Here is a 13,634-nt window from a genome sequence, read left to right on the forward strand (position 1 = left end):
TTTCCTTTGGAAAAGCATGCTGGAGCTGTCTCCTACTGTTATACCAACTGTCAATTTCTTAGCTCACTTCACTTACTTTTGCCTGGCCTGATATTCAATCAAATCTGTTAATCCTCATCTACATAATATCATATAGCTTTGAAATAAATGGTAACCTAGAATTACTTTAAACTTGGTCGTTTAGTTATTTACACTAAGGCCAGAATATAAAGCAATATACTCCAAAAATATATTTTAAAAGGTTTAACATATTTTTAGAATATTTCAACTCTCCATAAGAACAAAATCAAAATGGCTTTTGCTTTAAAAAATTTTTGCTTTTACCAGTTACAAAACAGGTAAAACAAATCTCTCAACATGATGCCGAGAATATAAGTACTTAACAGATTATTATCAAGTTGATATAGGAAAGGGGTATGAGAGCTATAATAAATTAAAGTCAAACAAAGTTAAGTCAGGGGCCTGTTACGCGCTGACATGAAACAGCTGACTGGAGATGCAAGCAGATCTTGAAGAGCCTCTGGATAAAGAAAATTCCTGCGAAGATTGATTAACAGCTACTCACTCATATCTTATCATTTACTCATACCATAAAGGGAAAACACAATACCACAAAAACATACCTTGTAAAGGTTAGAGTTAATCTCAACCTTTTCCCACTCTGTTTCCTCATACCAGCAGTTTTCCATAGAAACTACAAAGAGATATAAATCAATCTCTAAAGATGGTTGGAGGTCTATCTTCCTTTTTTGGCGAGGAGAGTCCAGTGGAGTGGCCTTTCTTACTTGTCCCCTCTGCTCAATAAAACCTGCTTTTCCACTTTTACCTCTTCTCTGGATCTAATCTTGAATTCTTTTTCTTTTTTCATTTCTTTTTTTTATAATATATTTATTGATTTCAGAGAGGAAGGGAGAAGGAGAGAGAGACAGAAACATCAATGATGAGAGAGAATCTTGACAGGCTGCCTCCGGCACAGCTCCCACTGGGGATCAACCCTGCAACCCAGGCATGTGCCCTTGGCCAGAATCAAACCTGGGACCCTTCAACAGGCTAACACTCTATCCACTGCACCAAGCCGGCTAGGGCTAATCTTGAATTATTTTCTGCTCCAAGCCCAAATCCCTCTTGGCTCAGGGTTTGAGTTGCCACTAGGAACTTGCCCCTCCAGCATCAAAATTATGATGTAGCCTGGCTGGTGTAGCTCAGTGGTTGAGCATCAACCTATGACCCAGGAGGTCATGATTCGAATCCCAGGCAGGGCACATAACTGGGTGTGGGCTCGATCCCCAGTAGGGGGAGTGCAGGAGGCAGCCAATAAGATGATTCTCTCTCATCATTGATATTTCTCTCTCCCTCTCCCTTCTTCTCTGAAATCAATAAAAATATATTTTTTAAAATATGATGTAAAGAATAGAAAATATTGCTTTTAAATAAGTTTTAATTAATTTGATTGCTAATAACAAACTTCTGGTCATATATATGCTGGAAGAAATATATACAGTAAAAGTTAACTAAGCAAATTAAACCAAAGTTGAAAGAAAAATTGAACCTATAAATCAAAATATCTGATTCAAATATCACCTATATCTGAATTAAAGACCAATAAGCAAACAAAGAAACTTCATCAAAACACTCTTTGGAAGACATGGGGAAAATAGCCCCAAGAAATAATGAGAAATAATGATACAATTAAAAATGCTGTTGTAAGAATCAGAAATTCTCTGCTTTATGTAGGTGCGTATTCAACATATGGAAAGCAGTACTGATTTTTTTTTTAAATAAAGTTTAAAATATATATATTTTATTGATTTTCCACAGAGAGGAAGGAAGAGAGATAGAGAGCTAGAAACATCGATGAGAGAGAAACATTGACCAGCTGCCGGGGATGTACCTGCAACCCAGGTACATGCCCTTGACTGCAATCGAACCTGGGAACTTTCAGTCCACAGACCAACACTCTATCCACTGAGCCAAACCGGTTTCGGCAGCAGTACTGATTTAAAGGAAGAAAAGTATGCCTACCAAAATTGAGTTTGTTCTGTTACTGAGAAACCAGATTCAAAAGCAACTTGAGATTTACATAATGAATGCCTAATTATTTCCAGTAATAAAGATAAATATTAATTTCTAGCTATGCAACTGTTCTAGATATCCTCTGGATTTCCATATCTCAAATCAAATTTTATTTTTAAAATTTGATCTCAATAGGTAGAAAATTTTATTTTATCTCGTGAATTTTGAGCAAATATTTTCCTCAAAATACTGTCATTGACTAGTCATTATAAAAACTTTAATTCCCTTTCAAAATGAACTAACAATCTTCATTTTTACAGCCTGCCTATTTAACTAATTGTCAGTGCTATTTTTAAGAAATGCATAACAAAAGAAAAGAAAATCCCTTCCTCCACCCTAGCTAAAATTGATTATTAAATATCTAAACTATTACTACAGAATTCTGAAAACTATACAAGGCAGAAATATATATATATATATTGTATATCTCAAAGAAGTTTGGGCACTAGGTGCCTTACAAAACAACAACTTACAAATAGTGCAAAGAAAAATATATTGAATATATAGAAATAAACCCAGTATTACATCTCATTTTAGTTACTTAAGCTTAAAATATATATATATATCTTTCTGAAAATAAAAGCACAAATAGTCATCATTAAATAAAAAGTAGGTAGGTTGCAATTATGATACCATAAGTAGTCTACTTAAACTGAGACTAAAAGTGTCTTACCATTTTCTCCATTTCCAGAAAGAGTAACTAGAATAAAAGAAAAAACAGTGAATAAATATACTTTAAACATTTTGTACATAAATTTTATCACCAGTTGACTATTCATTTTAATATCATTTTCATAAAAATAAAGGTTAGTTATAAACTAATGCAACTTTAGAATTGAACACTCAAAAAGTTCTAAAAACACTAAAATGCTAAAATTCATATTATCATTAACACTGCAATCACATTACACATTTTTTCCAGACCTTTGTTCATTTTAAGTGTATCCATGTTTATAGTTGTGAAGTATCTTTAGCTCTTTCCTTAATGCTATGTATAGAATGAACAGGACTCTCTTCTATGACACTCAAGAGTTATTTAGTCTGTGATGTATCTCTATAGAGCACATGTGTCAAACACAAGGCCCACGGGCCAAATCCGTCCCGCCAGGCCTTGCAATGTGGCCCGCATCGCGCTGTCATCACTGCACTCCGCTGCGTTTCCATCACAATGACAGTTTATGACTGTTCAGTAAACCATTCGGCCCGAGATTTAGGCTGGATTTTAGATTCTGGCCCCTTCTCTGATTGAGTTCGACACCCCTACTATAGAGTTTTAAAAATAATTTATTTGGTATCATATTTGCTTTTACAATGAAAATCTTAGTTCCTAATTAATTTACTTGTTTTATCCTAAAATATCATAAAATGGTTTTAAACTGCATACTAGTTTAAGATTTCTTTGCAACTTTTAAATTTATTTGGGTTGGCTTTAAACTATATCCCACTAAAGAGTACTATGCTCAAAAGTCATTTGAAAATAATTCTTTTCTGTGTGTATAGTACCAACTTTACATAAAATTAAGTTCATTTAAAAAGAGAAAAAGAAAAAGAATTTAAAAATTAAGTTCATTATTTCATGATTTCAAATTGATCTGTTTGCTTTCATTCCCCTCTTTAAATTTATTTTTTTCAATCTGAATAAAGTATCAATGGTTTAAAAGTCAAAACTCTATAAAGAGGTACTCAGAAAGGCCAGGCTTTTATTTCTCATCCCAAGTAATCATTTTTATTAATGTTTTATCCTTCTAATATTTTTTTTTAGCACAATAAGCAAGTAAGTACATACAGGGTGGGGTAAACATAGGTTTATACAGTTGTTTATATGGAAAATAATACATTAATAGCCAAAATCAGTTTGGCTCAGTGGATAGAGCGTTGATCTGCGGACTGAAAGGTCCCAGGTTCGATTTCAGCCAAGGGCATGTACCTTGGTTGCAAGCACATCCCCAGTAGGGGGCGTGCAGGAGGCAGCTGATTGATGTTTTTCTTTCATCGATGTTTCTAACTCTCTATCCCTCTCTCTTCCTCTCTGTAAAAAATCAATAATATATATTAAAAAAATAATACATTAATAAATAATAATACAAATATAAGCTCTTTGTTTCCTATACTCTCAACTTTTATCCACTCTTTATTTCCAATTTCTCCACTTATAAACCTTTCCACACCTTTTTTCATCACTATACATGAGCACATGGACACAATCCTGGCTTGTTTGTAAAGGACTGCACAGTACTCCATTGTATGGGAGTTCCAGTAATACGATCAGACCTCTATTGATAGACATGTGGGTTGTCTCCAATCTTCTGCTGCTACAAATGATGTGGCAATAAATAATTTTATGCATGTGTCATTTATGGAAGTTTATTTTCAGTGTAGATTCCTAATACTGGGATTACTGGACCAAAAGTAAATCTGTTCCCTTATCCCCAAGATCCCTGTTTTAGGGGTTGTACAATTTTTATACTGCTACCAGTGCTTTAGCAATGGCATCATCAGAAAGGTCCTAGGCTGGCCCTGGCTGGTGTTGTACAGTGGTTAGGGCACTGGCCTGCCCACTAAAGGGTCTTGTGTTTGAATCCAGTCAAGGGCATGTACTTAGGTTGCAGTTTCAAGCCCTGCCCTGGCTGAGGTAAGTGCAGGAGGCAATTAATTGATATGTTTCTCTCACATTAATGTTTCTCTCTCCCTCTCCTCCTCCCTCCCTCTCTTCTTCTCTCTCTAAAACACAATGTGGAAAAATATCCTCAGGTGAGGATTTTAAAAAGAGAGAAAGAGGTGGAGAGAGAGAGAGAGAGAGAGAGAGAGAGAGAGAGAGAGAGAGTGTGAGAGAAGAGCAGAGCCCTGGCTGGGTAGCTTAGTTTGTTAGTGTTGTTCCAATACATCAAGGCTGCGGGTTCGATTTCCAGTCAGGACACATACAAGAATCAACCAATGAATACATAAATAACTGGAATAACAAACTGATGTTTCCTTTCTCTAATTAATACTAAATAAATAAGAAGGAAGAACACTAGAAATGGTAACTACAATGGTAACTAAACTCTTATTATTTAAATCTTTAAAAAATAATAAGCTATTTAAACAAAATAATAGCAATATAGTGTGTTTGGTTTTTTTTTTAAACATATTTTTATTGATTTCAGAAAGAAAGGGAGAGGGAGAGATATAGAAACATCAGTGATGAGAGAGAATCATTGATTGACTGCCTCCTCCCACATGCCCCCCCCCTGGGGATGGAGCCGGAAATCTGAGCATGTGCCCTTGACTGGAATCAAACCTGGGACTTTTCAGGCTGCAGGCCGACACTCTGTTCACTGAGCCAAACCGGCTAGGGCTATAGTGTGAGTTTTGCAACATAAAATGTACAACAACAATAGCATAAAGGCTTGGAGGGAAGACATGAAGGAATGCTTTTATAAGGTTCACTTGAATATACACTATAAGTTAAAAGATATAAGCTATAAATCTTTAAGCAATCACTAAAATAACTGTTACAGCTAATAAGCCAACAAAGAAGAGAAAATCATAAGAATAATTCAGAAATTTTTAATCATTTAAAAGTTGATTAATTAATTCAAAACAAGGCAGAAGGAAGAACAGATAGGACTGATTAAAAAATAACAAATGAGAAGACTTAAACTTAACCATATCAATAATCACATTAAATGTAAATAGTCGAAACACCTCAGCTAAAAAGGCAGAGATTATTGTACAACACGGTAACTAGCCTATCTAATAAATGAGTGATATGCAAATTGACTGTCACTCCAAAACACAAGATGGCCGACACAAGATGGCCAGCAGGGTAGGACAGTTGTGGGTGATCAGGACAGCAGGGGAGGGTAGTTAGGGGTGAACAGGCCAGCAGAGGAGGGCAGTTGGGGGTGACCAGGTCGGCAGGGGAGAGAAGTTGGGGGCAACCAGGCCAACAGGGTAGGGCAGTTTGGGGTGACCAGGCCTCAGGGGAGAGAAGTTGGTGGTGATTTCACCATGATAAAAGGTCAATTCATCAAGAGGACACAACAATCCTAAATATATTTGTACTTTTGTTAATCCTTATCCAAGGATATTTTTCCATTGATTTTTAGAGAGAATGGAAAGGAGTAGGAGAGACAGAAAGAGAAACATCGATGTGAGAGACACATCCACTGGTTGCGTCCTGCATGTGCCCCGAGCAGGGCTGGGGAACGAACCCATACCCAGGTATGTGCCCTTAACTGGGAACTCAACCCTCCTGTCTAAGGACTGACACTGCAACAACTGAACCACACAGGCCAGGGCATCAGATGGCTGTTACGTTGGCTGTTGTCATTTTTTTAATTTGACAATCTAAGAGAAAAGAGGTCAGTGCTCCTGACTAAATAGGTACTGTATGATTTTTATTGGTTTCAGAGAGGAAGAGGTGGGTGAAGGGGAGGGGGGCGGACATCAATGATGAGAATCATTGGTGGGCTGCCTTCTGCCCACCCATAGTGGGGACCAAGCCCGCAACCAGGGCATGTGCCCTTGAAAGGAATCGAACCTGGGACCCTTCAATCCCCAGGCTGACGCTCTATCCATTGAGCCAAACCAGCGAGGCCAAGGTACTGTATGTTTTAAAAATTCTTGCAGCACACCAGTGTGCCTTGCCCACACTGGTTGAAAATCACTGCCTTATACAAATGGATCATAAATAATACTGAAATGCGCCTTGACTGTCCAGGTCTGGATAAACAAGTAGACTAGTCTTGCATAGTAGTTAGTTTATTTTTATTGATTTTAGAGAGAGAAGAGGAAGAAAGGGAGAGAGAAAGAGAGAGAAAGGGAACACAGATTTGTTGTTCCATTCATGTATGCATTCACTAGCTGACTTTTGTATGTACCCTGACTGGAGACTGAGCCCATAACTGTGGTGCATCAGGGATGCTCCAACCAACTGAGTTACTTAGCCAGGGCCTATTTTATGGAGATTATTATGAGCATTAAGTAAATTAACACATGAAAAGATAATTATTATCATCCTTTCCCATAGAGTTCGATAAAGAATACAAGAAGCTGCCGAAACCGGTTTGGCTCAGTAGATAGAGCGTTGGCCTGCGGACTGAAAGGTCCTAGGTTTGATTGCAGCCAAGGGCATGTACCTTGGTTGCGGGTACATCCCCAATAGGGGGTGTGCAGGAGGCAGCTGATCGATGTTTCTCTCTCATCGATGTTTCCAGCTTCCTATCCCTCTCTCTTCCTCTCTGTAAAAAATTCAATAAAACATTTTTTAATTTTATTTTATTTTTTAAATATATTTTATTGATTTTGTACAGAGAGGAAGGGAGAGAGATAGAGAGCTAGAAACATCGATGAAAGAGAGAGTCTTCGACCAGCTGCCTCTTGCACACCCCCTACTGGGGATGTGCCCGCAACCAAGGTACATGCCCTTGACCGGAATCGAACCCGGGACCTTTCAGTCCCCAAGCCGACGCTCTATCCATTGAGCCAAACTGGTCTCGGCAAAACATATTTTTTTTAAAAAAGAATACCAGAAGCTAAGAAAATTTTATAAAAATTGCACATTAAGATACTTCTCTCAATTTAATTATATATTAATGAAAAAAATAAAGTTATATATTAATGTATTTCAGTGGGAAGGTTTGTGCTTATAAAAACAAATATAAATGAATAATTTAAAGAAGAGTTTAAATATGAGACTGAATGAGTTTTTATGCTCAAGTCCAGCAGACTTCCCAAATTCTTCCTACTCTCACTCAGATAACTTAGAAGTATTAAATACAGGCACTATGTAAGACCTTTCACCATCAGTATTTCAAAATATGCTCATGACTCACTAAAAATTATATGTAAAATAGAAAGATATGGCACATTCTGAGGATCCAAGATGGCTGTGCCCAGGTAAACACCTAGCCACAGCCGCACACAACAATTTCAATAAAATACAACTAAAATATAAAACGGACATTACCCAGAACTACAGGAAAGTTGACTGACTGGAAATTCTACAGCGAGAAGCAAGGAGAAAACCAGAAGGAGGCGCGGAGGAGCTGGAAAAGCCCAAGGTACTGAGACGCGGTGCGGGGAGAGGACGGAGCCGGAGAGGAGGGAGGCCGAGTGCCCGGCGGGCGTTCCCTAGCGGGAAGGAGATAAAACTCCGACTGTGCTGGGCCCCGACTGCTCTGAACCCCAGTTCTAGGCCAGACCCCAGGGACTCAGGCTCAGCCATAGGGAGCTGGGTTGTAAGGCGGAACCCCTGGGGGAGCGGAGAGAGGAGGTCCCGGCGGCGCGCACATTGTGCAGCAGGATTGCCCTGGCCGGAAGGAGACAGGGGCTCCAGTCTGCTCTGAAGGCCACCTCCAACTCCACTTCCAACTGAACTGAACCCCAATACCGGGCTCATTGTGGGAGAGCATAGACTGTTTGGCAGCAGGAGAAAATCGAGGGCACCTTTCTCTCAGAGGCGCCGGCAGCGAGCACTGAAGGACCCGCATAGGGCGGGGCTGACAGAAGCCAAAGCTGCAGGCTCCACCCTGAAACCCCGTCCCATCTGCAACTGCGAAATGTGACAACAAAATAGATCACAAATGAAAGAACTGGAGGACAAAAAGCGTCTGGATATAGAGTTCAAATCTACGCTTATAAGGTTTTTCAAGAATTTCCTAGAAAAGATGGATAAGACCTATGAGGATATGAAAAGAGACCAACTAGAATTAATAAGGAGCCATCAAGAAATGATAAGGGATCAACAAGAAATAAAGAATACATTGTCTGAAATAAAAAATATTTTACAGAGTCCTAAAAACAGAAGGGAAGATCGCAAGAATCAGGTCAAAGATTTGGAACATAAAGAGCCAGAAGACACTCCTCCACAGAAGCTAGAAGGCAAGAGAATCCAGAAAATTGAAGATAATGTAAGAAACCTCTGAGACAACTTCAAGCGAACCAACATCAGAATTATGGGGGTCCCAGAAGAAGAGAAAAAGCAAGATACCGAAAACATTTTGACAGAAATAGTGACAGAAAACTTCTCCCACCTGGTGAAAGAATTAGACTTACAAGACCAGGAAGCGCACAGAACTCCAAACAAAAGGAATCCAAAGAGGACCACACCAAGACACATCATAATTAAAATTCCAAGAGCAAAAGACAAAGAGAGAATATTAAAAGAAGCAAGAGCAAAGCAGGTAGTTACCTATAAAGGAGCACCTATACGATTGTCAGCTGACTTCTCAACAGAAACCATGCAGGCCAGAAGGGAATGGCAAGAAATATTCAAGGTGATGAATAGTAAAAACCTACAGCCAAAGATAACCTATCCAGCAAAGCTATCACTCAGAATCAAAGGCCAGATAAAGAGCTTCACTAATAAAAAAAAAGCTAAAGGAGTTCATCAACACCAAACCAGAATTATATTCAGAAGAGAAAGTAAACAAAGATAAAAATTATGAACAACAAATACGTAACTATCAACAAGTGAATCTAAAAACCAAGGAAATTAAAAAAAAACCAAAACCTGATGAACAATAGTAACTGTTGAATATAATAGAATCAGAGGTATGGAAGGGGAGTGAACTGACGATTCTTGGGGAAAAGGGGAGAGGGGGATGTGGGAAGAGACTGAACATAAACTGTGCACCTATGGATGAGGACAATGGGGAGTGGGGAAAGGGCAGAGGGTGGGGTGGGAACCTGGTGGAGGAGAGCAATGGTGGTGGGGGGGAACATTTGTAATAATATGAACAAAAACTTAAAAAAAAAAAAAAGATATGGCACATTCTAATACCCACTCAACAATTGTGTGACCTACCAAAGAGCCTATTTGCTCAGTCTCATTTCTTACATCTGTGGCATACTAAGGGAAGAATGATGAAATGCCCCCCCCTCTTTCCCATTAGTGCACACAGCACTTCTTAATTCATGTTCACTTTCCTTTCTTTGTTTGATGTCATCTTTTGATAGATTAAATGTGCAATGTCAACATAAATGCACATTTTTAGTGTTCCGTCACAGGCTTTACTTCAAAACCAGTATGAGATTAAAACAGAGTGGGGACAATCTTCTGACAGAAAAAGACAGGTACAACTTTTGTAATAAATGCCCACTTCAGAGTCAATAAGATAAAAAGTATCGTCATAAGCTGATGAGAACCCTATGATCACTATCACCTACTGGAAGTAGCCTCAAAAAATACCTAACTCTAGCCAAACTTAATTGATTCAAAAATCATTCTGGTATCCAAAAAGACGAGATTGAATAATATTCAGCAGATTATTATTTGAAAATGTATTCCACAACTAAGTTATTCTGGTTCTGTTTCCCTCGGAATTAAATATTCCAGAGTACAAAATACTTTTCTTAAAGGTGGATACTTTCATTTAAAAACCTATCTCTACGCATTCAGAGGGAAAGCATTCTCTCCCACGCGCAGAACTCGGGTTTCGCCAAGTACTTATTTGAGAGCTGAACAAATCCGCAGCCGTAACTGGGGAAGCCCTGGTTGCGGCAACCTTCAAGCGGAGCGGGTGGTACAGCTTTCCACTCACACAATCCGTTTCTATGTCCTGTGCCCTTTTAAAAGTATATATAATAGCGGCCCTGTGGACAGCGCGGAAAGCACCCACGCGGCGTGGCTCCGTTTTCACGGAGGTGACCGCGGCGGACGGACCGGCCAGTCTGGAGCAGATCTATTCCGTTAGGACAGAGCAATCAAACAATATCCCAGAACACTGTTTTGGTAGACGGCCAGTTTCCTTCCATCTTAAGAACAACCTAACCAAGCCAGTATCTTAAATCTTTGAAGTGTCCTGGGATGTTCCTTCCGTTTTCCAGGGAATCGGGTCAGAACTAACGAGGGAAACAGCTAAGGACAATAAAAGGAGATCTCAGCATCTGAGGGATGAGCGAAACCTCCGTTAGAAAACAGCGGCGAAAAAGGCCACCATCTCACTCTTTGTCTAAAAGCAGCATTGTGTGCGAGTTACTGACTCTGACTTGAAATAATGAACTTCCAGCCGCGGGCAGCGCGGGAGGCTGGAGGTGGCCGCGCCGCGCCCGCGGCGGTTGTCCCCGGCGGAGCGACACCGCGGCCCGCCCCCCGGCCGCCGACCCGCGGCTCCGGCCGGCACAGCCGCCGGCCCGGCCCGGTTCCCCCCGGCGGCGGGCGGGCGGGCGTCACAGACGCGGAGCCGGCCACACACTTCCGCCGGCGCTCCGCCGCGGAGCCTTCAGAGCGAGCGCCCACCCCACGGCGCCGCAGAGGGCCGGTCCCGCCCGCCCGCCCGGCACTCACACAGGCACAGCTCCACCACATACGCGTAGTAGGACCACGCCGCCACGAAAGTGATGAACAGCACCGGCACCCAGCCTGCGCCGCGTAGGCAGCAGCGCCAGAAGCGGCCCGGCGCCATTTTTGGGGCGGCGGCGGCACGGCGGCCGAGAGGGGCGCGGCCCCGCCCCTAATGCCGTGTCGCCTCACCCTGGGCGGGTCTATTGGGGCCGCAAAGGGGCCGTGGGGGCGGGGCTAGGAGCGACTCCGCCCCGGGGCGGGGCTTGGCGGGCGGGGCGGGTCGTGTTGGGCGGAGGAGGCCCTGGAAGGAAAGGAGGGAGGAACCTGCCTGGGGAAGCGCTGAGGCAGAAGCACTTCCTTGACGGAGAGCTGAACTATGGGCTGTTCTGTGTACACATTACTCTCCTGGAGCCCCTTTTCAAGCAGGACCAGACCATGCCCACCCAACCAGGTGCACGGCAGGACATAAGTTGTTGCAAGGCTCCTCCCTGGAGGAGCTCTGATTAAGAACGGTGAACTTTGAAAATATCTGCTTTGTGTTCCAGTTTTTGAAGATGGACTTAGTAGATGCCTGTGATTTAGGATGGGAGCCCTATAGAATCCGTCAGTTTGATTTGAAACACAAACTGAAGACTGAGTTGTGAGATAGGGAGCAACAGCCTCTCTTCCTGACCCCCAAGGAACTACTGAAATTTTGAGTCTTTATTTACAACTGGAGTAACGCAGCACTGTGAAGATATAACACAAGTAATTCCAAACTGCATTTCCTGCTGCTATCAAGTCAAATTTGGTTAGACTAGGATTTTAGTTAGCTGCTGCTCAGTAAAACTAACTGAACCCAGGTTCAGCTGCCTGCCACCAGGAAAGCCAAACTCATGAGACAGGTGCTGGTAAGAAAGAAAGTAGTTTATTCAAATGCCAGCAAACTGAGAAAGTGCCCATCTTAACATCTCAGGAAGGCAGGGGGTTTTATTAAGAGGAGAGAGAGGGAAAGCAGAACAGAGAAACGAGGTAGGAGGGTGTTTGAAAGTTCTCTATGTGTAAGACAGCATAGTCCATGCCAATGATTATCTTGAAATTGGTCAAGCATAGGTCTGGTTTATTTTTTTTTAACTTAAAAAAAAGTTTTTATTTATTTTAGAGAGAGAGAAGGGAGAGGAAAGAAAGGAAAAGGAACATCCATCAGTTGCCTCATGAATGCATCCTGACGGGATGAAACCTGCAACCTGGGCATGTGCCCTGACTGGAAACCAAACCATAAGACCAACTTATCCATACCAGATAGGGCTTAACTTTCTTTTTTAATCCTCACCTGAAGATCTTGTTTTAAATTTGATTTTAGAGAGGGAGGAGAGCAGAGAGAGGAAGAGAAACATCAATGGGCCACCTCCCATATGCACCCCGACTGAGGGATTGATCCCAAAACCTAGGTATGTGCCCTCATCAGAAATCCAATTGACAACCTCTCAGTGCATGGGACTACACTTCAACCGACTGAGCCACCCATTCAGGGCAGCAAAGGTCAGGTTTTTATGCTTGAGAATCAGCAATTCTCCTGGAGCCAGAATATCTGGTTGCTGGGATCAGCCCCCTTCCCCAACAGCTAGTTCCTGGAACTTTACCACAAATATACAGCTTATCATCGGTTATATATTAGTTAACAATACATCTTTAAAAAAAAAAAACACTTTTAAAAGATACAGGGTGGGTTACAAGGTTTTTATGAAACATTCTTCTCCCTTTAAAAAAAAATCACATCAGAAACATTTTCTTTTTTTTCTTTTTTAAAAAAATATATTTTATTGATATTTTACAGAGAGGAAGAGAGAGGGATAGAGAGTTAGAAACATCGATGAGAGAGAATCATCGATCAGCTGCCTCTTGCACACCCCCTACTGGGGATGCGCCCGCAACCAGGGTACATACCTCTGACTGGAATCGAACCCGGGACCTTTCAGTCCGCAGGCCGAAGCTCTATCCACTGAGCCAAACCAGTTTCGGCTACTTCTCCCTTTTTATTGTGATATAAATTTATAAAAGCAAATAATATTTCTAGCGCTATAAATACTGGTGGGTGTATAAAATATTTTCTCCCAGATTTTATACCTTGAAAGTCATGTTGTTGTCAAAGTTGACTGAAGTCTTAAGGCATTAAAGTGAATCAAATTCAGCTTGTTTTCAAGAGATCCTGCTTTTAAATGAAGTTTGGATTGTTGACATAGAAGACGATAACTTAAAGACTTTTCCCCTCCTGTCATCTCTACAGACCAGCAAAAATTCCATGTCCTCT

At 41.1% G+C, this 13,634-nt stretch overlaps 1 protein-coding gene across 12 annotated transcripts in view; it reads right to left on the bottom strand.

The window, feature by feature from the left end:
* The window catches only part of ZDHHC20 (zinc finger DHHC-type palmitoyltransferase 20), an 89,943-nt gene extending 78,422 nt beyond the window's left edge, over positions 1-11,521 (bottom strand). For 3 of the 12 annotated variants that reach the window (XM_036457583.2, XM_036457573.2, XM_045588534.1), the window contains exons 1-2: positions 11,348-11,520; positions 2,747-2,773 (exon numbers count right to left, since the gene is read on the bottom strand). In XM_036457583.2, coding sequence (XP_036313476.1) covers positions 2,747-2,773; positions 11,348-11,465 — 145 coding nt within the window. In that variant the 5' untranslated portion in view covers positions 11,466-11,520. Of the gene's footprint in view, positions 1-2,746; positions 2,774-11,347 lie in introns of all 12 variants that reach the window. The other 9 variants (XM_036457574.2, XM_036457570.2, XM_036457580.2 and 6 more) reach the window with 6 other exon arrangements.
* Between the last annotated feature and the right edge of the window lie 2,113 nt (positions 11,522-13,634).

The sequence above is a fragment of the Pipistrellus kuhlii genome, unplaced genomic scaffold, assembly GCF_014108245.1.
Source record: "Pipistrellus kuhlii isolate mPipKuh1 unplaced genomic scaffold, mPipKuh1.p scaffold_m20_p_3, whole genome shotgun sequence".
NCBI classification, from domain to species: Eukaryota; Metazoa; Chordata; class Mammalia; order Chiroptera; family Vespertilionidae; genus Pipistrellus; species Pipistrellus kuhlii.